Source organism: Equus quagga, chromosome 1 (assembly GCF_021613505.1).
Source record: "Equus quagga isolate Etosha38 chromosome 1, UCLA_HA_Equagga_1.0, whole genome shotgun sequence".
NCBI lineage: Eukaryota > Metazoa > Chordata > Mammalia > Perissodactyla > Equidae > Equus > Equus quagga.
The window spans coordinates 184,809,473-184,836,929 of NC_060267.1; the positions used below are offsets into that span (position 1 = coordinate 184,809,473).

Consider the following 27,457-nt stretch of genomic DNA (forward strand, 5'->3'; position numbering starts at 1 on the left):
GGGCGGCCAGCGCCTGCAGCCCCGGCGCGTCCGTTTGTTGTGGGCCGAGGCGCCGCGGGAAGGACTGTCGTCAGCCGTCAGGGGAGGGGTTCCTGGCAAGAGCGCGGGGGATGTGAACGGCTGGTTTCCAGCGCGGCGCGGCTTCGAGTGGAGCAGGAGGCGCGGCGGGGCGACGAGCGGGGCGCGAGGCGCGGCGGGGTGACGAGCGCCGCCCGCCCGCCTGTCCCGCGGCGACCCGGACTGACGGGCGTCTGCGGCCGCGCGCCGCCACGGTCCCTGGGGCGGGCTGGCCCCCTGCCCCGCCTGCCCCGCCTGCCCCGCCGGTCCGCTGGGGCCGCGCTAGTCGCCTGCCCACGTGCCGGGCCGCTGCGACGGCGCGAGGCGGCAGGGGCGCGGCTGCGGGGCGTTGGGTCGGTCAGCGGCTCCGGGCGGGCGAAGCGCGGGGACGCGTCTGGAGCGGGCGGCCCGGCGGGGGAACCTCGGGCGGCCCCGGAGAAGGATGGGCGAGGAGGCGGCCGGGCAGCGCGGGGCTCCGGGAGCCACAGGCGCCCCGCCTTTGTCCTCCCTGTGCGTGTAAAGGGGGTCCGCGCAGCTCCAGAGTGACTGCGGCCCTCGGGGCTCTCGAGGGTGCTTTCGAGGGTCCGTGCGTTGTCCCGTGTCGTCTGTGAGGCACGGAGTCCGCGCAGAAGCAGCTGCGGTGGGTCCGCCCCGGCGCCGTGGGTGCTGTCGACGCGCCTGCGGGGCCGAGCCTGGCGGCGCCCGTGCCTCCGAGGGGAGGGGGCGCGTCCCGGGGCAGGGCTGCGGAGCTCCAGGCCGCGTCCGCGCTTCTTCCCGCCCCGGCGTCTTCTGAGAGCGGGGCAGGCGGGGTGTGTTCGCAGACAGGGCGGCCTGGGGTCCGGCGCGCAGAGCAGACGCGTCCTAGGGAGCGATCCACCCGCAGGCCGCCTCTCTCCTGGGAGATGAACCTCCCGGGGCTCCTGCTCGTTTGTGGGCGTTTGACTGACAAAGTGTTCGCTTTGGAGAGGCCTCTGTTGCGTGAATAGGTCCCTGTTCCGGGGCTGCGGGCGGTGGTTGTGAGCGGGGTCGGCTGTGCTTCATGCTGGTGGCTTGCAAGTAAAATGCTTGTAAGGATGTCATTGAGCCTTGTTAGTACCGGGTGTCGCACGTGCAGCAGCGACAGTCCGCGTTTGAGAAGTGGTGCCGGCTTTACAGCGGCTTCCCTGTGAGGGGAACGTGGCGTGTTCAGCCAGGTGCTGTTAACACCTGAATGCACGACTGCCAGAGGACTTGACGGCGAGGAGCCTCCGAGCCCTCCTCCCCCGGCCCGCTGGCGTGTGGTGCCTGCACTGGTGCGGCGTGCTGTGCGTGGATGGACTCAGCTTCCCACCTGGTTTCTTCTGGCGCAGGTTATGAATGTAAGTGGACAAGACTTTTCTGCTGATCCCAACTCTCCACGGTGGCGTTGAGATTGTGGAGACGGCTGGGTGTGATTTTTCTTCCTTTGCCCCTTCTGCAGTTGAGCTGTCCAAGTTCCCAGTTACCTGCAGGTCTTACAGAGACCAGTTTGCAACTGCAGGGCCTTTGTGGGCTTTCGTGTTGAGAGACGAGCATTTCACAGCCGCACGCTTGTGAGAGTCTGATGCTCCCTGCAGCAGTTAATCCTTGGTCACAGTCTAAATGACGTTTTGCAGGTTAGTAAAAGCTTGTGTTCTGTCTTTTTTACATTAATGTGAGAAGCTTTTCAGGGATAGGGAACAGATCGATACAGGTGTGTAGCTATTTCTGATAAATAATACGTTGCTTATCTTAGGACCTGAATGAAGCCAGAGGCGCAGAGGTCTTGTCTTGCCCCAAATGTGGACTTTGGACTTGCAGCAAGTTTCATGAGTCCCTCATAACTCAGTTGGCTTCTAACTAGCACAAATTTGAGGGAGTGGAAATAGTGATTCCAGAAGCCTTGTTGACTTGCGTGGAAGTCAGCGTCTTCGCAAGGACTCCTTGGTGCTCTGTCATTTGATGGTAAGAATCACAACTTTTGCCACCGTGGATCAGCCCCATGTGCCGGGGTCCCTACCCCGTCCTGTCTGTACTTATGTCGTTCAGTGCTCGCTGCGATCTCTGCAGAGACAGGGCTGTCTCCTCCTCAGCAGACAAGGACCAGAGAGGGTCAGTAAATTGCACCCCAGCAGTAAGCAGTTAGATACCAAGGAAGACCCCAGAAATCAGACGCACATCTGACTCCAGAGCCCTCTCTGGGGGGCAGATTCAGTCCCCTACTCTGCAGCCAGGTCATGCGGCTGACAGAGCAGGACCGGTGGGGGTGGCTCTGCGTAGGGGCACCTGTGAGCTGGGTGTGAGTGCAGCCCCAGCCCCTGAGTGAATGTGAGCCTGGTGCTGGGATCTGGACCTGCAGAAACTGGGAAACCTGGATGTGCATGCCCTCACTTCATTTTTAACTGTTGGGAGCTAATTCAGATTTTTAAAATACAGTATGTAGGGCGGTTTCAGGTCGTCAGCCCTTGGTTGAGAGCTCTGGTGCCCACTGTGTTGGTTTGGTGTTTGTCTGAATTAGCCTGATAAATCGATGAACCTGTGCCCTCGCACAGGGTCACACTCAGGGAGGTCGTCAGTCCCCTGTGCACAGATGAGCACGTGTGCGAGGAGGACAGAGGGGAGTACACTTTAATGTATTCGGAGGATTCTGCCACCAGGACCTGGGGAAATTAAGCATAAAGGCTTTCCAATACCTTTCTCTCTAATGTTATGTAATTTGAGGCATTGAAATAATAGTGTTGGAGGGGCCGGTCCAGTGGCATAGTGGTTGAGTTTGTGCGCTCCACTTCCGTGGCCCCGGTTCATAGGTTTGGATCCTGGGTGCAGACCTGCACACCGCTCGTGGAGCCATGCTGTGGTGGCGTCCCACATAGAAGAACTAGAGGACTCACAACTAGGATATATGACTTTGTACTGGGGCTTTGGGGAGGAAAAATAAATAAATAGTTAACATTTAAAAAGAAAATGCTGTTGGATGATTTTCAATAATACAGGCTGGTCTCTGCTTCATCCCCCTCTGTTAAATTAGATGCGACTCAGGTAAATCGTACTCTGTCACACTTCACATTAGAGCAGCCAAAGGATCAGGTGCATTTGCCTTTTTTATTAACATGAAGTAAAAACAGTGCCTTTTTAAAAAGAGCAGGGAAATGTATGTACATATCCACATTGTGGGTGGCTTTTTTTTCTGATCAAAAAGTTAAGAAACTTGAGTTGGCTCCCTCCCAGGTGTTAGTCTGGTGAGAAGGTAAGGCAACTGCAGAAAGCTGAGAAATGATTAAAGTTAGAAAACATACAGATAGGAGAGAGAGACCTTATATACGCACTGAAAAGAGATGGTGAAGGGGCTGCCATGTAGAATCTCTGGAGGGTTCTAGACGGAGTGGAGGATCAAATCGTGATTCTGGGAAAGGGTCTCCTCCCTGTCGTGGTTCCAGCGCCTATTGTTTAAGGATTGAATTTGCCGCTCTGTCACAGAGGAGAGGGTGAAGGGCAGGTTTTGAAGGTCTGCGAAGCAGCGGTGGCTTCCCTTCATCTTGTTTCAAAGGTCTCTGTAAGTGGCAGTGGTTGGGTTTGACATCTGGCCCTGCACCTGCAGCTGCTTGGCAGCCAGTCAGTCTGAGTGCGCCCTGGCCTACGCACAGAGCCTGGAATGGAAGCCGCCGACCTGGGCCATCTCGACTGTGGGACCAGGAGGCCAGCCCTGGGGCGACTCTTTTCCCCTGGGAGTTCGTATGCCTGTTAACTTCCCAAGGAAATGAAATACTACTCTCTTCTTTCTCTATTGTTTGTCTTCAGGCTAGCCTTAAAAAACAAAAACAGGAATTAATAAGCAGAAACCTGAAGGTTTGTAAAAAAAAAAAAAAAAAAAGCAAACTTTAACAAAATTATGTTTTTCAAAAGGCTTGAATTTTTAAAAAGTCTCTAGAGATAACATAGTAAAGATAAATTCTGTGTACTTTTTTATAAAGCTAACTGCCTCTGGTTTATTTAGTATGTTGCTGATTAATAATTATAAAACCTACAAATGACTTTTTGTTTCAGAGACTACTTCTCATGGAATAATTCTCTATAGCTGAAGGATGGTTTTTCAGTTTGTCAAATACTAAAAGAGCGAGAGAAAGAAAGTATTTGTTAGTTTTGTTTTAGAAGGAAGCCAGTGGTGTTCATTTTGCATGGCTGTAATAAGTTCTAAGGAAAGCCCTTGGAAAAGCTGCCCCTGTTTAATGGAAAGATGTGTAAGTCACTCAGAAACTCTGACGCACTATGCAGGGGCTGGGCCAGCTGTCAGGTAAAATAACAGGTAATAATCTGTGGTTGAAGTCTGTGCCGGCTTTGTTAGCACACATGCCAAGGCATTTTTGTTTTCTGACGTTTTACAGGAACTAGAGTTGCTGCTGACAACTTGAGCAGCCGTGTGCTGGCGGGACCTGGCTCCCTCAGTCCAGCTCTACCACGGTGCATCCCTTTCCCGCCACAGGTGCAACTTCCTGCGTTCCTTTTAAGCTGGAGAACCCTCCCCTTGGGAAGGGTACCGTGCAGCTCCCCCTGAGTGGGCAGCTTCGTTAGTCTCTCAAATTCCTGCAGCCAGCAGGGAGCCGGCTCTGCCTCTGTGGCGGAGGTGAGGATGGGCGTGTGGTTGGGAGCTGCTTCTTGGTGGAGAAGTGACCAAATGCAAGTATATGTGTGTGTTGCCCAGATTAGCTTTTGTAGTAGTTTTTACCACAACTATTAAGATGTCAATTTTTTAAAAAAAGGAAAGCTGAGAATGACAGACTCTCTGCAAGCTGTAAGCAGTCGCCTCTCTCCAGCTGGCTGCTGTGCATCCTGGCGAGTGACGTAGTTGTGGTGGTCTAGCGTCAGTGTTCTTAGCTGGCCAGGAGTACAAGAAGCTTCTGCGGGACGTGATCCTTTCAGAGTGTATAGGTGGTGCAAGCATGTGGGCTCAGAAGCTGGCTGGGAACTTGCCCGAGCTGGTGTGCATCCTTGGGCCCTTCTTAGAGGGAGTTGTGTGGTCAGAAGAACAGTTAGAGCTTTGGTTTGGACAGCTGGTCCCATTGATGGATGAAGGGAAGGGGGTGAGGGGGCCAGAGCAGCTTGTAGAATGGGTTTTGGTAGGTTCTTTAAAAGTGGATAGAAGCAGGAAAAGAATTACCATGAAGAGCAAATTACCATTTGCGGAAGACATGTGGGGGAGGTTTTGGTGGAGAAATGAGAAGGAAGGGGTGTGTGTATAAGACGGGACACGTGCAGGCGAGCGGTGACGGTCTGATTGCTGACTGGCCCTGGGAGTGTAGATTTGAGAAGTACACCTGATGTAGGCATTGCTCCAGAGGAGTAGATAGCGTATTTGTCGTTCTGAGTTCACCATTTTCAAGGAAGGGAAAGGCTGCTAGCCTCTTGGTGGTGGTTAAATGCTAGGTAAGGTTTGGGAACATTTTGACCCTTGTGGACTGAATTGCCATCACAGGGCCTCTCTGAAGGCCTTCTGAGAGGACGCAGCAGCAGAGCTTCCATAGCTTTTCATGACCGGAACCGTGTGCTCTCACTCAGGAAGCCTATGTGGCGAGGAGGCAGGAGGCTGATGGCAGTTCCGCGGGTGCACGGCCTGTATGGTGGGCAGGGCTGCTGTGGTGTGGACGTGCCGTCTCCAGCGCCCTGGTGTGACTGGGGAGATTTGGGCTGGATTCCCTGCCGCTGACCATACAGGGATGCCTGACATTCCCACGTCTCTCGGCCCTTTGCGTCTGTTGAGTGGTTTCGGATTGCCTTCCACGGGGCCCGGAATTCCCTAAGGGCACTTTAGGGCTGGCCAGCCAGGCTGTCGGGGAGCCAAACAGCTGGGCTCTGGGCCTGCTGACCCGGCCTCCTTGGCCAGTGCTCCTCGTTTTGTAAGTCTGGGGACTTCTCACGAGAGCTGCTTGAGAAGAGGTGAAACATATGCGGTCTGCTCTGGGAAAGGAGGAAAAGAGAAGGCTGTACACGAGCAGAATCTGTGGAATCAGCTCTCACCCCTGCCCGTTCCTCCGGCTGTTGCCCTTTTATTAAAGAGCTTATTTGAAGGAATAGTTCACATACCATACAAATAACCCATGTAAGTGGTATAGTTTGGTGGCTTTTAGTATATTCACGGATTGGACAGATACCACCACAATCAATTTTGTAACATTGTCATCACGTCACTAAGAAACGCCGTGTCCATTGGCACTCACTCCCTGTTTTCCCCAGACGCCCCCGCCTCTGGACAACACCCGCTCTTCCTGTTTCTGTGGACTCGACTATTCTGGACATTTCATGTGGATGGAATCACACAACGTGTGGTCTCCATGGCTGTCTTCTCTCACCAGCATGATGCCCTCAAGGCTCATCCATGTTGTAATGTGTCAGTACTTCATCCTTTTCATGGCTGGGTAATATTGCATCATGCGGACGTCCTACATTTTATTTTTCCATTCATTGGTTGATGGACATCGGGCTGTTTCTCCTTTTTGCTGGTATAAATTGTGCTGCTGTGCATATTTGTGTCCAGGTTTCCCTGTGAACACATGTTTTCATTTCTTGTGGGCACCTACCTGGGAGGCGATGCTGGGTCCAGCTGAATTTCCCTGTGTATCTTTCTGTATTAGGTGTTTTCACTATACAGAGCCAGTGGTTCCGAAACTTCTTTGCATCCCGGACCCCTTTGAAAGTGTACCCTTAACAAACCCTGAAGTCCACGCCACGCTCCCTGCGAGTTCCCAGCCCAATTCTTCCCTTGTCCTCACCTCTCCCATCCCCTCCTCGTTCCCATCGTCACCTGCCGTTGGCCTGTCGGATCCCCTCTTCTTCCTGGTGTGTCCCCTGCTGTGTCACCTGGTCTCTCTTGAGCTGGTCCAGGGACCACTGTGTGGCAGGGCTGATGGTTGACCCACTCTTTTTCTTCAATCTGTTCATTTTGTTTTAGCAAATGAAGAAAACCGAAATTTATCACTATCCCAAATCCACTTAAAACCAGGATGAGAACTTAATCCTTAATCCTTATAAATCCCGGTCTTTGGATACTTTACTAACCAGGGCTCACAACTATCTAAAAAGAAAGTATTTTAAAAACCCTCGATGAGAGTTGAAGGGGAGAGTTCTGTGGAAGGGGCAAGCTGGAGCCAGCTGCTGTGTGAATGGAGCAGGCTCTAAAACTGTCAGGACCTGAAGTTCTGTTTCCCTCCTGCAGATGAGCGTTGTTTTTCTTAGGATGTTATGGCTTAGGAAATTGACCTTTAGAGGTTTTCAAAATTCTGTATCCTGGTTCCCTTTTCTTTTCTTTCTTTTTTTTTTTTTCTGAGGAACATTGGCCCTGAGCTAACATCTGTTGCCCATCTTCCTCTTTTTCTTGACAAGCTGTGCTAGGTCCATGCCCGGGATCCGAACCTGCGAACCCTGGGCCACCCAAGTGGAGCACGTGAACTTAACCACTAGTCAACCAGGCTGGTGCCCTCCTTTGTCTTTTTGATGAAACTGATGGAGCCATAGAAAACATTTCTTTCTTTTAGGAAGACAACTTTTTTGGGGCATATTTAATAAAGGAAAACTGAGATGGGAAGATTTGGGGCTTACTTTAGAAGTTATTCTTTCTTGTGGACTGAATTCTGACTTGATGTGCCATGGGCGCTTCCTAAAAAAGGAGCTGGAGATAGTGCGAGAGGAGAAACATGTTCCTCCTGTGCTGGTTATTCCAGAACGATCGGATCACAATTGGAAGGGGGGTTTCAGCTCGAAGAGAGCTTTTTGTTTTTCTTGACTTTGTTCCAATTATTCTATAAATTCATTCTCGATACCGTTTCCACGTTTTCCCAGTTGGTTTGTTTAGAATTGATCACTTATACTCCAGCTGCGTTCACGAAAGGCTCAGGGTGACTTACAGTGATGGCACGTGCACAGTGAGGCTGTTTAGGTGGGAACAGAAAACAGGCAGGGTGAAGAGAGCCAGCAGACCCAGCCCCCTCTCCCAGGAGAGCAGCTGTGAGTGAGTGTCACCAGCACTGCCCTCGCAGGCCGCCACGCGGAAAGGCTGCAGAGCTGGCTGTGTAACTGTCATCGCGTAGAAGGAAACAGTTCCTTAGACGTCACACATCTTTGCTAGGTTTTGAGTTTTCAAAGAATTTTTGCCAGGGCATGGATTAGCAAGATTATTCTTGAGGTTACAAGCCCTGTGTCTCGGATGCGGGGTAAGGCATGTGGGCCACCTGTGACATCCGAGTGCCTCCTCCCCCACCCGCCCTGGTAGTCACCGTGAGCACCTGGCCTGGTAACGCAGGTGTGAGTCACGCCTGGAGATGCCCATTTCACAGCATCCCCATCCCTCTCCTTGGAAGGTGCACGTCAGCAGCAGTGAGTGCTGAGGATCAATTGATTCAGCACGTGACGGAGGGCTCACTCTTTGCCGGGTCCTGGAGATCCGGGGCTGAACCAGGCACGTTGGTCTCTGTCCTCAGGGTCCTATATGACATGGGATGTGGTGGGGTGGGATCTTCCATTAGATGGAAATTAATAGCTGTACTTAAATAGAAAGTAATTAGAATCTGTGGAGCCGTCCATGTACCCCAGCGCACCCAGGTGGGGGCCCACTCGAGTGCCCGACCCTGCTCAGGACATTTCCATGGGAGTGTGCAGTTCATCGTGTCGTCCCCAATCCTGGGAGAGTTAAATGGTGGATGTGAGTAACACTGAGACAGGAGAAGCAGGTGTGCATATGGTCGCCATGGGAACAAGCTCCTTTTCTCCACTTTTTGTGATGCAGATTTATGTGATAAAGACTTTACATTCCATATTTTTTTTTATTGAGTTATTGATAGGTTACAATCTTGTGAAATTTCAATTGTACATTAATGTTTGTCAGTCATGTTGTAGGTGCACCACTTCACCCTTTGTACCCACCCTCCACCCCACCTTTTCCCTGGTATCCACTAAACTGTTCTTGATCCATAGTTTTAAATTCCTCATATGAGTGGAGTCATACACAGATTATCTTTCTCTCGCTGGCTTATTTCACTTAACATAATTCTCTCAAGGTCCATCCATGTTATTGAAAATGGAATGATTTTGTTCTGTTTTGCAGCTGAGTAGTATTCCATTGTATATATGTACCACATCTTCTTTATCCATTCGTCTGTTGCTGGGCACTTAGGTTGCTTCCATGTCTTGGCTATTGTAAACAGTGCTGCAATAAACATTGGGGTGCATAGGACTTTTGGGATTGCTGACTTCAGGCTCTTTGGATAAATACCCAGTAGTGGGATGGCTGGATCGTATGGTAGTTCTATTTTTAGTTTTTTGAGGAATCTCCATACTGTTTTCCATAGTGGCTGCACCAGTTTGCATTCCCACCAGCAGTGTATGAGGGTTCCTTTTTCTCCGCAACCTCTCCAACATTTGTTGCTATTAGTTTTAGATATTTGTGTCATTCTAACGGGTGTGAGGTGATATCTTAGTGTAGTTTTGATTTGCATTTCCCTGATGATCAGCGATGATGAGCATCTTTTCATGTGCCTATTGGCCATCCGTATATCTTCTTTGGAGAAATGTCTGTTCATGTCTCCTGCCCATTTTTTGATTGGGTTGTTTGATGTTTTGTGGTTGAGTTGCGAGAGTTCTTTATATATTAAGGATATTAAGCCTTTGTCAGATATATGACTTGCAAATATTTTTTCCCAGTTAGTGGGTTGTTTTTTTGTTTCAATCCTGTTTTCATTTGCCTTGAAGAAGCTCTTTAGTCTGATGAAGTCCCATTTGTTTATTCTTTCTATTGTTTCCCTTCTCTGAGAAGGCATGGTGTCGGAAAAGATCCTTTTAATACTGATGTCAAAGAGTGTACTGCCTACGTTTTCTTCCAAAACCTTATGGTTTCAGGTCTCAGCTTTAGGTCTTTGATCCATTTTGAGTTTATTTTGGTGAATGGTGAATTTACATTCCATATTTAAGCAAAGACTCAGTCTAATGGTATTAAAATTTCAAGGAGTTGTCAAATCCTGTTTTCCTGGTCCCCTTTATCCTCCTTCCAGCAGGTGGGCTGAGGGGATGGGATCCTTAACTGGCAGCCGGCTCTCGGGTCTGGTTCTCGTTCTCTCTGCCCACCCCTCCTGGCCCCTCCTACCTCCTCTGGGTTTGCTGGGTGCCTTGAACCAAGGGTGCTATGGGCTGGATTAAACCTGAGCAGCCTCCATGTCGTGTGGTGCGAGGGTCGGAAAACCCTTTGTTCATCCTTCACCACAGTCTCTTAAGGCCGAACCTTAAAGGTTGTAATGGGATGATAAGAATCTTTTATCAAAAACCATCCTAGAGAGTTGAAGGATCAGACAGTAGCTATGAGAAGGGAGTGAGGGCTCTCAGAACATTTTTGTTTACAATGTTTTCCTCCTGTTCCCAACCACTTGTCACCCTGATTATCAATCCAGAGATAAAGTTTCAGAAGAAGCTGAAACAGATTCTGAGAAGATGTACACTTGTCCGAGGGAACCCTCGTGAGGCTTCTGCCAGATCGGGGTGTAGGGTGTCCTCACTGAGAACCACAGCCCCATATTCATATCGAATTAACAGATTTCCTGTGAGTGTTCCTGGCGAGGGAGTCACAGGTGCGCTGCATTGTGTTCGTCATCGGCTTGGACTGACTGGTGATGGTGGCCAGGAGCGTAGACTCTGCATCTGGGTTGAGGCGGGTGGCCCTTGCCGTGGGCAGTGGTACCCTTGCCATGTGCTTGCTGTTCCATCCCAGTGTGTTGAAAAATCAAGGCTGATCTTTGTGTCAACGTGACCACCAAACACCCCAGGTGAAGAAGCCCCAAGTCTCCCTTTCTGCAGCAGAATATCAATCTGTTTTGGGGAGGATGGGACGTTCTGGTGGGAAGTATTTGCAGTGGCACCTAGTGTGTGGCCACTCGCCTGGGGTGTCCTCTCGTTTCTTGAAGGTGTTTTGTGATATGACAGCCACCCAGACCTGTGGACCTGCCAGCGGGTTCTGTGTGTCCAGCATGAGAGGATGTGATGGTCTGTGGCAGGATGTGGAGCCGCTTAGAATAGAGCTCATCCACATGAGGGAGGAGTCCAGGAATGATCTGAGTCTGCTTGAGGCGGGTGGATGTTGACGAAGGGGAAGCACCTTGCCAAGATGCCATTCTGGGAGGGGCGCAGTGCTCATGGTTCCCGCAGCCTGCTGGCCACGCCCCTCAGCATCTTAGCGGCTGGAGTCCTCCCTAGGTCTGGTCAGGGAGGCCTGGTCTGGCGGGTTTTCTAGAAAGTGCAGCTGGCATTGAAGAAACTTGTGTGGGATTGGGCCTCGTCTTAGAGACCCCGTCTGACAGGCTACAGAGACTTGTGCTGGGACTCAGGTTGCTTGTGTCTGTCTGTGGCCCTCACTGCCCCCAGCACAGCTGTGGTCAGTAGATTTCTGCTGACCTGATTTTCTGGGGAGTAAAGGCGGGTGGAGACTGACCTCCTTGTGAGTGTTATGTTCTTGGTAAAATAGCAGTAGAGCAAAATTCCTTGATCAGGTTTCATCTTTATAATTTTCTCTTTAAAACACAAATTAGACTTATTCACCTATCAAATATTTGACTGTCTTCTGTATTCCAGGTTCTGTGGCCTGGAATGCGTAGTGTTGAACACAGACATGGCCTCTGTCGTCGGCCCTTGCTCAGAGAGACGAAGTAAATAAAATCGTAATATAATTAATTACGACCATAGCAGGTGCACCAAAGGAACAGCATAGAGGTTTACAGAGACATGGAGTGAGGGAGCTTAGCCCAGCCCAGAAGGGGCAGAGAAGGCTTCCTGGAGGAGAGGGAATTTACTCGATGCTTGAAGGATGAGAAGGCAAAGGGCAGTGCAGCAGGGGACAGGGACGGCTGAAGTGAGCGAGCCCCGGGATGTCAGAGGGACCCATGAGCTGGTGTTTGCTCACACTGCTGGACCGGGACCAGAACACCCACTGGCCGATGTCCTGGAGGCTGGCTGTTGTCGTGTCTCTGCCCTGCTGGCCTGCGCGGTGCACACCCATCGTGGGCCCTCCGTGGAGTTGGCGCTGGGAGCAGAGGTGGTAGTCTTGGGGTCGGGCACAGGCTCTGGGCTCAGACCGAGGCTCGGTGGTTTCGAGTTTGGACCTAGGCTCTCTCAACCTGGCTGTGCTTGTGTGAATTGGGTCTCAGGGCCACTCAAAAGGAGGCTTGAGGGCCAGGTGAGGCGAGGCGGGGCACGGCGAGCATGCAGCACTGGGCCAGCCTGGGGAGGGGTTGTCATCATCAACTGCTGCTCCTGCCGTCCACCGAAGCATCATCCGTGCTAGACATGTCAGAGGAGACTGTGCTGCTTGGCTTCTTAAAACAGCCTCGTGGTGTGGGTTAAGTTTGGTCCCCTCTCTGGATTAGTGGAGTTCCTGGGCGGGCTGTGAGAGTTGTCAGGAACGCTTGTGTCTTTCGTGCCCATTGTGTCATCAGTTGAGTTCTAGGCAGGCTGTTAGTGAGGGCACGGGGACGTTTGTTCCTCACATTTGTAGGTCTTTTCTGCCCTCTCCAGACGGGAGAAAGCGAGGCAAACAAAGGTGCTTGTGTTGAGCGGCTTCCTCACTGTTGACCTCGTTTTTCCGCAGAGATGCGGCGCCGCATTTAAGATCACCACTGGTTAAAGACACGAAAACCTGAAGACTGCATGGTCCCTGCCTTTCTAGGAAGTGTGAGAGGAGGTGGGCCAGGCCGTGGATGAGCCTTCAGGTGTGGACTGGAGTTAGGGCTTGAGCCCCCTCCCGGGAGGCTGCCTGGCGTTCTCGGTGGTCGGGCCCATCTCGCACAGCCAGGAGCTATGGGCATCTGATGAGTGGGGTGGTGGGGCTGGGGACGGGGAGTCACCATCACACGGGGCTGACCTGGGTTTCCCGTCGGGGGCCCTGTTTGCGGGAAGCATTTCCTGGTCCTTCGGAGGTTTCTCAAAACTAGACTTTAGCGATGAGATTAGAATTTTAGTAGGAAAAAAGAAGGGAAGGGTTGTTACCATGATTGGTTGTGAAACTTGATCGTGTTGCTAATGCTGCAAAGAGGAAATAGTGAAGATATTGTCCCAGAATAAAGACCTCCTAATGCTGAAATGTGTTTCCGTTGAAAAGCTGTCCTTCAAGTCAGCCTGTTATCCCACAGCCCCATTCAGGTTTCATCCAGGGACCAGAGTGGTTTACTTCTTTGGATTTGGTTTGGATCCCCAGCGCTCCGGGTCACTGAAATAACACCTCATTCTTCCGGAATACTCTCCTGGTCTTTTTGTAGCTTGGCTCACTTGGTAAAATATGCAGATTTGCCAAAATAACCAATAGATAATTTAACACAGAAAACTTTAAATTATATTAATTATGCTAATGTCAAAATAAAAGATGGGTGTCTTGGTTTACATTACATTAGAGTAAGTAGCACAAACAGATATTTCATTAGTGCTGTGTTTCTAATCCTGTACTTTGGCCAAAAATTTTACTGTGATCAATGAGTTTTCCTTTTCATTGGGAAAAGCCAAGTGACTGTTGTTTTTGGTTATAATGTTGCATTCCTTCATATTATAACAGTTAAGGAAAGACGAGAAACTCTGGGAGATATTTGCCTTTAAAAATTTATTTCTCAGATTTTCATGATAGTGAGGTTATGAATGGCTTCTTCTTTTAAGCAAATGTTCAACGAAAATTGAAAGAAGACCCTTGGAATTAAAATAAATTACAAATACTTTGCATTTATATGAAAACCAGCTAGAAATGAGCTAGTCCTGACTGCATGTGACCTAGAATTCCTGTGGCTCTGAATTCTCACAGATGGGTATTTGACATCCCCAAGGCAGGATTAAACTTGGTCCTTTGTGCTTCTCCACCTGCTCCAAAGCCCTGCCTTCCTGCTTGGTGAGTGACCCACCTTGACGCCAGGGTGAAACCTTGACGTTCCCATCTCAGCGTCTCTCCATTCTACTGACTCTCCCTCCAGGCTGTCTCCCTGACCTGTGTCTTCTCGTTTGGATTTCCCGCTGCCAGGCTGGATGGTTGCTGGCCCAGCTAGCCGTCTCCTGCCTCTTCCAGTCTCTCTGTCCCCACTCTCTCTGTCCATCCGCCTGTCCCAGCTTTCTGTCTGGCAGGTGATTTACTGTCTTCAGCACTGCCAGTGAATTCTCACTATCCACAGGTGAAGCCCAGGCTCCCAGCTTCTGGTCACAGCTTTGCAGTCTAGCTCTGACCTGCTTCTCAGCCCCATCCTCTGCCCCCATTCCTTCTGGGGTCCGCACCTCAGCCTCAGTTTCCTGAACGAGGTGCGTGCCTGGCACTCGTTGTCTCCCCTGCTGGCAGGGCTGCCCTCTGCTCCCAGCAGTGCATCCTCATCGCTGGTGGCCTGCCTCCCACTGTTGCTCAGTCCCCCTCCCCCAGGACGTGGCCGTGTATGCCTGGGTACAGGTCTTATACTGCAGTAATTGGCCCTGTGCCTCTGTGGGCCGCTTGGCCATGAGTATTGGGAGGGAAAGGATTATTTCTTACTCAGCTTTCGCTTGCTGAGGTCACCTCTCCTTGGCAGGTAACTCAGCTTCTTCTGTACTGGTTCTTGGTACTATCGTTTCTTGATGTACACTGTTATTGGCACAGTCAGTGAGGTTGAAGTTCCACCTCTAGAGCTAGACCTACCTTGAAGGTTTGAAAACAGGGACTCAGACAGATATTTGTATTATTCAGCAAATGGGTGAGGGGCAGCAAGTGCCAAAGAGCTTGCTGGAGACTGCCCCAGAAGTCAGCCCTGAAGTGCTGTTGATGTCGCCTTCCTCGCACTTTCTGGAAAATGCTTTGCTCCTGTGGATAGTTACCTGTAATACATTTTCCTGCTGCTCCAGACTGGGACAGCGAGTGTGTTCTGGAGCAGCTCTTGTGAGTGGTCAGTGTGCACGCAGATCGTCTGGAGATCCTGATAAAGGCAAGCTCCCATTGGGGCGGGCGATGCTGAGAGTCTGCATTCTTGACAAGCTCTTTCATGGTTCCCAGCTGCTGGCCTGTGGGCCACGGTTTGAGCAGCAATGCTCTGTGTGGAAACCTATTTCAAATATCTGTTTTGGATGTTCTGTTAAAATTGGATGCCACCTAGGGTTGCCAGATAAAATACAGGATGCCCAGGATGTCTCATGCCATATTTGTCACATACTTGTACCTAAAAATTACTCATTTACCTGAAATTTAATTTCACTTGGACTGGACACTATGCACACACACACACTCACACTCACACTCACACACTCTCTCTCTCAAAATCTGGCAGCCCTAAGTTGCAATCTAAATAATTTATGAAGACATTTATATGTTATGCATATTATTAGATTTAAAACAATATGATTATTTTTATTTTGAGAGAAAGGACACATACAATTGGGTTTATTTCAGACTTGATCTTTAAGCACTTAGGTGTTTTGCTCATATGCTTTTCAGTACAATAAAATATATAAGCATGAACCCAGCCCCTTAAAGAGCTAGGGTGTTCTTGGAAAACAGTGAAATCTGTGTCTTCTAAAATATACCTGAAAGTACAGAAATGCCTGGATTTTCGGTGTCTCAAGTACAACCTTGCGGTGATGAGGTGTTATTATGACAGATTTACTTTTACCACAACCCTAGTAGTTTTTCTCTCTATCTTTTTGAGTTGGCACTTCGGGCTGTTACTTTCAAGTGCTGTGTAATAATTTTACATGAGGATAAACTGTTGTCTGTTAAGGCACGTGGAAGAAAGCATAAATACTTTTCTTTGTTTTTCAGATTCTTCACTGAGCTGGAAGCCAGGCATCAGGACAACATCTTCATAGACGACATCAGTGACATCGTGGAGAAGCACACGGCGTCTACCTTCGACCCATACGTGAAGTACTGCACCAATGAGGTCTACCAGCAGCGGACGCTGCAGAGACTGCTGTGAGCACCGTGACTGTCACAGTCTTCTTTGTCTGGCCTCTTTCTAATTAGGTCACAGTGATTAAAATTAACTGATCTCTTAAATCTTATTTAGAAAGCCCTCTTGATGGGCTGTTTCCCAGGGAGAAATGTTTAAGAGGATCGTTTTCAGGGTGAGGGAGTTTGCATAGAAAAATCTAGTCTGTGGAGAATGTTCTCTCAACTGTTATGAAATTATAGCTTGTTATTGTTTTCCTTGTTTTCTTTTAATTGCTGCGAGACGGGGGGTGATCCTTCCACACCCCCAAGTTTTCTGAGCCATTAACTGTCCTCTAAGTGGTTTGCCGCCGGCCAGGAGGGAGGTGCCAGCTGGCTGGGCTGGTGCCTGGGATCCAGGGATTTCTCGGCCTTCTCATTTTCCTCCGTTCAAATGACAGCTCTGCTAAGTTGTTCGTAGGAATTGCTGAATCTCCCCCTCTGGGTAGTTGAGGATGAGGAGAGACAGAAGTTCTGAAGGAAAGCAGTAAAAAAAGATGTTCTTAAAGACGGTAATTGTGCAACAGAAAGAACTAAGCTGTCAGTTCCTCACATCCCTCTCCGCTCTGTCCTGTTCAGGTTACTGAGAGTTTTGATGTGGTGGATGTGCGATCTCTCTCGTTAAAGGAGGCAGTGAGTGCTCAGTAACCTCCGTCTTGTTCTGTTCCGGGCCCTGTCCATCACGGCAGCTCTCTGTTCTGAGTGCAGTCGTGCGTTGCTGGCAGCTCTCTCGGGGGCCTCTGGCTGTGAGCGTCCTCACCCTCTCGTGAATGGTGGCGTTCATGACTGTGGCATGCAGCATGGGTCAACCCCTGCGCAGTGTGTGCAGCCCTGTGGACGGCTGGCAAGGGTTCTCTCTCGGCTGCTTGGAGAAACATCCCCCACATTGGTGAGAGGGGCCAATGATGCCCCTCGTCCCTCCACATCCTCAGGAAACCCTCGCTGGGGCAGCGCAAAGCCCACAGCTGTCAGCCTGCTGACGTGTCCAGCACAGAGCTGGTTTGCAGGTTTGTCAGCACTACTGACATTTTGGCTGGGGGCCGTGCTGCGTGCTGTGGGAGGTGGAGCAGCATCCTGGCCTCTGCCCGCTGGACACTGGTGGCTCCCCTCAGCTAGTCTCCCTTGGGGGGCAAACTCACCCCCTCCCTCACCTGGCCTCTCACCAGCGGGCTGGCTGAGCTAGAGGCTGCTCTGCAGCTGGTAGAAAACGCAAGTTACTTGTTTGAAGACAAAGCCTTGAATTAGGGCTAAATTTCATTTTGTTTTGCAGGATTTAAAAAATGTGAGTAAGACCTGCTGTACATTATGCAACTCTTAAAAGATAAAGATTTTGTCTAAGTTAGCTCAGTGGTGCTGTCAGTTGAGCTTTCATGTGGAAATAGTCGCTGGTTTTCAGGAGCTTTGTTGCGTTGATGGCAGCTCACTTTTGGAGCCTGACTTTCCCTTTACCTGCCCTTTGGAAACGCCCTGGAGTCTTTGAAAACAAGCAAATAAACAGCTGAAGGTCCATCTCAGGCCATGTATACAGAGCCGTGGGGGGATGGGCCTGGGACCCCAGTGATTTAAATAGCCACCTGGTTTAGACTCTGATTTCTTTTTAACTTCCTAAAAATCTTTTCAAAGGTGCAAGAAAGGAAATTTAAAACTCCTCGATTTGAAATGTGAAAATAAAATGTTTCTGTGTAGTTTCTTTTAATTTGCTATTCTGGGTATTTCATAATTTATGTTTAGCAGCCTTGAACCAAATCATCTAATTTTCAAAATACATTTTTAAACAAAGGTCATAGTTGTCACTCCCCTGCTCCTTGCCCCCACATGGAATTACAGTCTCTGGCCGCACCCCCTCCATGGGCCACTGTGAGCTCCTCAGAGCTCCTCTTGGGTGCAGTGAGTGCCTGGTGTGGAGTGAGGGCACCATGGGGGCAGAAGACCCGGGGCTGACTTCTGAGTCTGTCGTTTGGCAAGCTGGGACCTTGCTGAGGCTGCATTCTTACGGGAATCTGTCTTGATCTTCCTTCAAAGTCATCGGGGTGGTTCCCCGGGAGGTCACCTGTGGTGTGTCTGCTGAGCCCCATAGAAATGTCATGGCCTTAACCTCTGTCCTGCCGGTGCTGGTGAGGAGGGATCAATGGCTGATGGTCAGAGGTTTCCTATCTTAGAAGCTTTGATAAAGCCAAAGGCTCCTAGTCAGGGAACGCAGTCTGGCATTTCTTCTTTTTTTTGAGAAAGATTAGCCTTGAGCTAACATCTCCCGCCAATCCTCCTCTTTTTTGCTGAGGAAGACTGGCCCTGAGCTCACATCCGTCCCCATCTTCCTCTACTTTATATGTGGGATGCTTGCCACAGCATGGCGTGCCAAGCAGTGTCATGTCTGCACCCGGGATCCGAACAGGCGAACCCTAGGCCACCAAGAATCGGAACATGCAAACTTAACCACTGTGCCACCAGGCCGTCCCCTGGCGTTTCTTTTTTACATAACTGTAGGGCTTGAGAAGAGGCTCAAAACAGGTCACTTGTTATCTTTTTAGTGGACTGTTTATAGATGATCAGATCTGAGATCTGGTCTGTATACTAATTGATAACCAATGTGTTCACCGTCATGCTTGTTGATAACTGATACTTTCACCATGATACTGTTAATTGATACATACACCATCATACTAATTGATTATTGATATATTCACTATTATGCTAATTGATAATCGATACGTTCACCATCATACTAATTGATAATTAATAAGGTTCACCATGATACTAATGGATAATTGATACATTCACCATCGTGATCCCACCACCTCCTCTGTTTACTTCTCACTTCTGGAAATTTCCAGCTCCTACATTCCCATCTTATTGTTCACACTATTACCTTAGACTCACGCCTTACACTCCATCTTGACCATGGAAGGCAGACAAGCCGTCCGTGTCTCCCTATGTGATGTGTTCATGTTGTTTTATGTATTTAAAAATCTTCGATAACATATGATTTTATCACAATGTTTTATAAAACATCTTTACTTCTTAACTGAAGGAGCAGTATTTTGAAGTTCCTTCTTTCTTTGCTTTTCCTCAGCGCCACCAACCCATCCTTCAAGGAGGTATTGTCCCGGATTGAGTCCCACGAAGACTGCAGGAACCTGCCAATGATCTCCTTCCTCATCCTGCCCATGCAGAGGGTGACCCGCCTGCCCCTGCTGATGGACGTAAGCTGTGGGCTGCCGCCTACCCTGGGCTGGCTGTGCTGTGTCCCATCTGAGTAGGGAAAATGCTCTTCCTCCACTTGAACTGATGCCTGTCCCTCTGTAACACCCCCAATTAAGTGAAGAGGCTCGGGCTGGGCAGTCCCGCTCGTGTAGTGTCTGTGAGACTGTCTTTGGGTTAGGCGGGGTCATTCGGAGGCGTGCATGCCATGCTCACTCGCTGGGTGTTCTGTGAAATGGGAGGTGCGTTGGCTTCGTGTGGTCAGGACCCCTGGATTCCATTTCTGGCTCAGCCGCTAGGTGTGTGGCTGTGAGCAAGGCACTGAATCTCCGTGGGCCTCAGTTTCCTCAGGCTGATCACTAAGATCTCTTCCCCATGAGTTCTGAGATGCTGGGTCTCCATTTCTCACGGAGTGGACTCTCTCCAGCCTTACGAGGCACCTCGCCCCTGGTACGTTCCACGCAGTGAGGGTCGGGGAAGTCCAGCTTCCTTCTTGCTTTAGGGAAGATCTGTGAAGAAAACAAGCATTTGACTTTGAGCAGTGGCAAGATATGGCTGGGAGAAGTGAGGGAGGCTGCCCGGCATGAAGTGCGGTGGGGTACGGCTCGGGGTGGCCTCCCCCTGACTCGGCTGGAACTCCAGGGCGGCAATGAGAGAACGGGGCCTGACGCAGCCCCATCCAGCCAGTGGCCAAAGGGTATCTTTTTGATCAAATTAAAATATTTTGTCATACTTCTACTTTAAAATTGGATCATAATGTTAATAGAATGTGAGTTTTCACATACTTGATTTTTATAAATCAAAACAGGGTAAAAATACAGCAAAAACTTATGATTGAGTAAGATTACAAAATAAGTTCTGTTTTCTGTGTTCCATTATAAATTCTCAGAGATGTTCTAAAGAGCACTGGGATGTGGCCGTGAGTAACGTGTGTGGTCACGGCCACTTTGTGGGCTGTGCTGCACAGCTTGAGGAAGTTTTGGTGGCATTTCAGAATTCAGAGCATCTGCTGTTCTGCGAGTTCGCCTCAGTTAACTACCTGGACACCCTTCCTGGTCCATCACCTATAATTTAGGAACATTTCTCCTTACATATAAGGAAACTTGCAGTTTTGAAAATTTAGCTCTGATTTTTAAAAAATCAGTGTTGGGGCCAGCCCCAGTGGTGCAGAGGTTAAGTTCACATGTTCTGCTTCAGTGGCCCAGGGTTCCCTGGTTCGAATCCCAGGTACAGACCTACGCACCGCTTGTCAAGCCATGCTGTGGCAGGCATCCCATGTATAAAGTAGAGGAAGATGGGCACAGATAGTTAGCTCAGGGCCAATCTTCCTCAAAAAAAACCAAAACAAAACAATATTTATCATGTCTAAGAATAGAATTCAGCCAGATAATCAAAACTAAATCTTGTTTAGTTCATGTGACTGCCAAGACTTTTACAAAAATAATGAAACTTTGATCCATATAGGGAATATTATTTCAGACTTCACTATTTTTTCAACAAGAAACAGGCGCTTTCTAAATGTAACATTTCTTGTAGTGTTATGAATTTCCAGGGTTCTTTCTTTTTCTTCTTCCAAAAACACATTTTAACCATGATTCCTTAGATTCTGTGTGTGCTGAGATCGCTCAGCCTTTTGCATCCTCCCTCTGGTAAATTTTGAGAAAATTGTGTGACCAGATTGGGACTCACAGAATGTGACGCACCGTGTTGTACCGTGTTGGGGGTTGATGCCATGATTGGCCAGTGGGCTCTAAACGTTTTTGGGTCAGAGGCCCTTTTGAGATTCGGGGTAAAGCTGTAGCCATTCTCCCTAGAAAATTCACTATGCACAGAATGTTACCTAAACCTGAATCGTGCAAAGACACCATGGACTTGCTGTCCAATGTAAGCTAGTATTTCTCACACTGCTTTTGTACCCATTAGTGCACCATGAAATTAACCTTTGAATAATGAGCAGTGTAAACTGAGGTAGAAGAAAACGTATGGGACGTGGCGTATACACAGTTTATAATGTGGATACGCATCATTTCATAGGAAACTTTGTCTTGTTTACGTGCGCACGTGGACAGGTTGCAGCATAAACATTTCTTGCAGTGGGCCCTCGTAAACAAATCTGAGAGCCATTGCAGTAAACCCACAGACGGTGCGCTCAGCTTCCCACCTGTCACCACAGCTGTCCTGGCGCCCGACTGTCGGGTTCCTGGCCTGGAATCTATCCACATCGACAAGTGCCATCTACCGCTTGATGCCTATGGCCCTAAGCTGTTTCCCTTTGTGAGAATCTGGCCAACTGGTAGCATCTCAATGTGCTTAGAACATTGTCCCTTCAGTTTTACTTCATTTGGAAATTTAGTTAAACTTGTTAATTGAGATGAACATATTTAACAACTAAATGTTTCCACTTTCGGAAGAAGAAAACAAAATGCTTTGAATGGGTTTAGTTTCCAAAGATATATATAATTCAATTTGACTTGAATTGGCCCTCTTTGAACTTAATTTTAGCATCACAGAAATTGTAGTATAAATGTCTCAGGAGAAAACCCAGCAGCTTTTTTTCCCTGATCTTTTTATTCGCATTGTATCATCTACAAATACAGTTACCTCTGTAACATTACTGTATCGTTACTGTAACAAAGACAGTAATGGTGATAAAGTTATCATTCGTTGAGGGCCCTCTGTGTGCCAGGCACTCACAGAGCCTCACGTGCATTTTCATTTAACCCTTGTGACCTAGGCAGCATTGTCCTGATTTTACAGATGAGGAAATTGAGGCCTCTGGAGCCAAGGTAGGTGACTTGCTCAAGGCCAAACAGCTACTAAGAGGCAGAGCTGGGATTTGAAACCAGGTTCATTGCCTCTGAAGTCTGTCCTTTTATTTAGCCATTCCCTAGACTTATTTGCATCCTGTGCGTTTAAAGACTGTGTCCTGGATCTTACTGTCATCCTCATCCTCTTCCATAGGATTCTGTTTAGCATTGTTAACTCTGCCGTGAGCACGAGGATCTGACTGGACATTGGTTTTATTTTCTTTGATAAATAAATCGGTTCATATGGTTCTTTTCCTTTGTTGCAGACAATCTGTCAAAAAACGCCCAAGGACTCTCCGAAGTATGAGGTCTGCAGAAGAGCCTTGAAGGAAGTGAGCAAGGTAACTGGGGGCTCGTCAGATGGGACCCGCCCGCTGCCCAGGACAAGGAGGTGTCTGTGGGATGCCTGCCCCGGTGGATTCTCATGGCCCTTTCGCAGCATGCCAGAGGCAGCTGGAAAACTAGATATCGTCCACTGTGCTCAGATGAAATGGGCCTTTTACCGTGTCGGACAGTCTTACTTAAGGGCCTGTAGAGATCTCATTTTCTTTGGTGTCTGAATAGCTATTTATTGATTCTTTGTTAAACAAATATTTATTGAGTATCAGCTACTATGCCAGTCACCATGCCAGACCCTGGAAATATGGTGACGAATAGACAGACATGGTTCCTGCCCTCATGGAATGTGCCATGTAGGGGGGAGGCAGACGTTAAGTGAGAATGACAGTGAAGGATGGTGAGCGATGTGATGGGAGAACAGTTATGTGTAAGCTGAGCCCTGATATGGGGGGAGCTCTGAGCCAGGGACTGGGGGACGTGAGTGTTTGATGTGTAGAAACCCAGAGGCAGGAAAGTGTTTGGAGAATTCAAAGAACTGGAATGTTCCCCATGTGAATAGAGCCCAGTCTCGGAGAGAGTGTTGGAGCCGTGTCAGGGAGCTGTCGCCCTTATCCTAAGAATTTGTGTGTCGTGAAGGTGACAGTGGGGGCGGCACCAGTTAGCAGGCTTTTGAAGTTTGTTAGGCTGGGGAACCGCAGCCCATCCTGATGTGAGAGAGACAGAGAGAAGCAGGCCTGTCATGGTGGGGGGTAGGCGTGGTGATGGACTGGTGAGCATATTTGGGTTCAAGAGTAAGGTAAGAGCTCCTCTGTCTTGGGCACCTAGGTGGGTTCTCTCATTGTCTCTGCAGTATGGACAGAGGGAGAAGCAACGAGCCCTGTTCTGGATATGCTGCAGTTGAGTTCCTGTGGAACATCCAAGTCAGCTGAATAGGCGAGTCAGGAGCTCCAAAGAGAGACTTGAATTGGAGACATGGATTTGGGAATCATCAGTGTATGGATGATTTTTAAGACTGAGAGAGTGATGAGATCACCCAGAAGGGTGTGTAGAGTAAGATGAGCAGACAGTCTGAGATGCCGCCATGAAGAACACCAGCATTCGTCTCGTGAAGGGGGGACCAGCAGAGCAGACTTAAAGACCGAAGCAAGCCACCAAAGCAGGAAAGCCGGGTCGGCCTGGCAGATGGCAGAGAGCTGGGTAGGAGGAAGGCCAGCACTGGGCGGGGTGTTTTTCTGTTTAAAAAATTAGAAAAATGTTAAAATGAGAAGTATGAAATGAACTATGAAGTGAGAAGTGCTGAGTGCTGGTGGCAGTGTCTGGCTGAGAGAACGCCATGGGAGGCAGGGAGTCGATGAGGATGCGGGGCAGGAGTGATGGCATAGGGGCCCAGTCATCCCGCAGCTGCACCCACCCTTGGGTTTGGCATGTCTTTGTCCTGCTTTCTGTGAAGAACTGTGTCTTTTAGTCAACTTTAAATTGGCGCTATTTTGCTTATCCTCATCCGTGCCAATAATAAGTACAAAGTCGTGGATTTTATGAGGTAGTTGTTTGTTTTCTGACTTACATTATTATATGAAAAATAAGTTTATCTGTGTCTTAGTCCGTCCAGGCTGCGATGATAAAACAGCACAGACAGGGTGGCTTGTGAACAACAGAAGCTTGTTTCTCACAGTCTGGAGGCTGACGTGCAGAATCGGGGCCAGCGTGGTGGGGTGAGCACTGTCTTCCAGCGCAGACTTCTTGCTGGGTCCTCATGTGGTGGAGGACCCGGGCGCTCTCTGGAGCCGCTTTTATTAGGGCCTTAATCCCGTCATGAGCGCTCCCCCGCTCAGGACTTGGAAGCACCTCCCTGAGGCCCTACTTCCTAACACCATCATCTTTAGGGATTAGAATTTCAACATAGGGATTCTGGGGTGCCTCAGACATTCAAACCGTAGCAATCTGTCAGCACTTGAATCCATCTCCTGCCCCAGAGATGGTCTGCATGGCCTGCTTGGGAAACGCTGGGTGAAGAAACAGCCCGACAGGTGCATAGCCACCTAAGGTCCTTCTGCAGTGGGTCTCTCCTCCAGGACCCCAATTCCCGCATGGCCTGACTTGGGGCTGGGGGCGGGTCTGTAGGAGAAGCTGCTGGAGAAGTTCTGGCCTTGGATGTGAAAGGGATTTTGTCAAAGTTTGTTTGGTTATTACTGAGAAGTTGGAGAGAGGAAGGTGGTGGTACCTGGTTGTTGGATTGAGCTTTGAATGGTCATGTTTCAGAATTTCCCCTTCCGGTGGCAGGGATGGTGGCCTCCTTCAGGCGGCTCTGGTTCTCCTGGGCTGACCCTGGCACTTAGGCAAGGCCGGTGGCTGTGACCGAGGGGGTCAGTGAACTGCTTTCCCCTCACCCTGGAAGTCCATAGGAGGCGTTCTCTGCAGGTGGCTGGCTTTCTCTCTCTCCACCATGGGTCTTGAATATCAGAATTATTCCCCTAGTCGCCTAGTGTTACATGGGAACTGAAATCACTAATATAGCTACTCAGGAACTAATCTTTTTCATTTGTAAAGGTTACTGATGGGGTTTTGTATATTCTGGGAAAACGATACCAGTGTTTTCAATGGAAAGATTGCATATAGAGAACATTTATGGTTCAGAATTAAAATGCAGAATTTCACTTGTTTGCTTTATCTGAAGTGAAAGAAATTGGGAGTTCCCAATGTTTATTTTAGAGAGTGAAATTGGGTATGTCAAGGCCCAAGGTCTTAGAAACCAGACTCAACCTAAGGCCCTTGAGCAAGTCTGTCTGGATAGTTATTCATTCTTGGAAAAAATGAGGAATGCCTATTTTGGTAATTAAAACGCTAATGCGATTTATTTGCATAGTGTGACTAACACTTCAGTGACATTGCTCATGCACGTTGCTGGAGGAACTGTGAGAAGCTACTGATGTGGGCCTTGGAGGGACTCGCTTACCTAGTCTGACAACTCAGAACAAGAAAGACATTTCTGGTAAATGGCAGATGCGTTCACTGCCCGCTGTGCTGCTCACGTGCTGGGTGGAGCTGGGGGAGGTTGCAGGGGATCCGAGAGGGCAGCCTGAGCATGGCAGTGTGGGTGGTCAGGGGTGGAGGTCAAGGGGTGGTCTCTCTCCCGTGTGCCCTCCCCCCTCTCTGTGGAAAGGGCGTCACTGCCTGCACTCGCAGCTTTCCTCCAGCGGCAAAGTAGCTAAGTCTCTTTAATCTTCTGAAATTTACTGCGCCAGAGTTTACAGAGAGGTAGATAAACATCTGAGAATGTGAGGAGCTCTCTGAGTGAGGGACGTGAGGTGGGGAACATCACAGAGGGGAATGACGTCTGGGGAATGAAGCGGGTTTGTGTATGCGCCTGTTGTCATCTATGGAAATAGTCCCAGAACCAATGCGTCGGATTCAGCTGTGTTTGCTGATGGTAAAGGGAGAGGAGTGTGGGTGGGAAGGATCCACAAGGTTTCTCCTTTCCCTCTACGTCCTGCTCTGTAAGGATGCATTTAGGGTTTGAGAAGGGGATTTTGAAAATAAAGGAGTAGGTGTGCATTACAGAAAATTTGGAAAATTTAAGTAAGAGACGGGAAGTGTATCAGGGATCTCATCAAAGGTGCTGACCGTTGTCCTTCCTCTGAGTGTCCCTCCTGGGGGCTCTGCTCCGGTGCTAGCACGGCGTTCACGTGCGCTGGGAGCGGGTTCCCATGGTACCATTTCATCCCCTGTTCTCAGTGTGCTGCGTGGTGCTGTCCTACATAAACGAGTGTACTCATCCGATTATTTCCAAAGATAAGCTTCCAGAAGTGGGTTTGTTGGAACAAAAAGTGGGCATTCTTAAAGGCCCCGAGTGCCTTCAGAAAGGGCCCCAGGCCTGTGACCACCGGAAGTTTTCTAAGTGTCTGACTTACTGCTGTCTTGCTCTTCCCAGTGTCAGACACTCTTAATCTTTGTGAATTTGATAGGTTGAAAATACTGTATTTTTGTTTTAATTTATATTTCTTTATTAGAGGGATTGAGCTGTTTATTTTTTTCAAATACATTTGCCCTAAAACAAAAAAGCAATGAGTTAAACATAACAGAGCTTTGACGGCTTTGATATACTGAGGCTGATTTTATAAAAACACCAGAGCACAAGTCCAGATTTGCGATTGTCCCTTCAGAATCGTCACTGAAGTGGCCTCCACTGCCGATGCCACCGCCGAAGGCTCTTTGGGGACTTTTTCGTTTTCAGCGTGCTCTCTGAGGTGTATTCTTCTGAAGTGGTATCATGACTCCATCTTTTGCTGATGGATATGATATTTGGAAATTTAGGAAATAAAATGATAACCCAAACTTAGTGATGCCATTTTTCCCCTTCATTTTAAAGTGGGATAACTGTAAAGGAATGGTTCTTTTTTTTAAGTGACTTATAAATCGTCTCTGAAGGTGGTTTGTTTACGCAGGAATGGTTGCTGAGCGTCACTGTGTTTCGGTGCTGGGCTGGCACTGCTCACAGACACGGGAGTTGCCCAGTGTCTGCTCTCCAGTCCTTCTGGAGAGGCTGTGCCCAGCATGAGCCTGAAAGACCTGCAGGGCCTGGAAATCTCCATGGAAGAGGAAGCCGTTGGCTGGGCTGGTGGAGCGAGTTCAGCAGAGGGAGCCCGTGCAGAAGGTGCCCTGTGCGGGCTGCAGCCGGAGACGTGCTGAGAGCTCGGGCTCAGTGAGGAGGTCCAGGCACCGTCTCGCCAAGACTTAGTTCTGAGAGCTGCTGGAGCCTGTTAAGGATTTTAAGCCCAGGACTTTCGTGATCAGGTTTGAGCTTGGAAAAACCAACAGCCTTGTTTTGGAGGATGCGTAAGGCCAGTGCAGGATGGATGGTGGAGAATTAGGAGGCCAGCAATCCAGGGGAAGAGGAGTTTGAGCCTGAGTTCAGGGGACACGTGGAGGCATGCAGACAGCAAGACAGCAGTCTTGAGGAGACTTTGAGACCATTTGGAGGTGGGGGACCAAGGAGAGGGAGGCGTCTGCGAGTGGTGAGGCCGGGGGTTTGGCTGTGGCACTGGATGTGCTGGGATCAGTCCTGAGATGGAGAGCACGGGCCGGGGTGGGGGTGCTGAAGGTGGTGCTGAGGTTTGGT

General features: G+C 49.2%; 1 protein-coding gene across 1 annotated transcript in view; it reads left to right on the forward strand.

Moving 5' to 3' along the window:
• The window catches only part of ARHGEF26 (Rho guanine nucleotide exchange factor 26), a 110,545-nt gene that overhangs the window by 40,537 nt on the left and 42,551 nt on the right, over positions 1 to 27,457 (forward strand). The window contains exons 6-8 of the mRNA XM_046666588.1: positions 15,830 to 15,982; positions 19,068 to 19,197; positions 22,269 to 22,343. Of these exons, the coding sequence (XP_046522544.1) occupies positions 15,830 to 15,982; positions 19,068 to 19,197; positions 22,269 to 22,343 (358 nt within the window). The remainder of the gene's footprint in view (positions 1 to 15,829; positions 15,983 to 19,067; positions 19,198 to 22,268; positions 22,344 to 27,457) is intronic.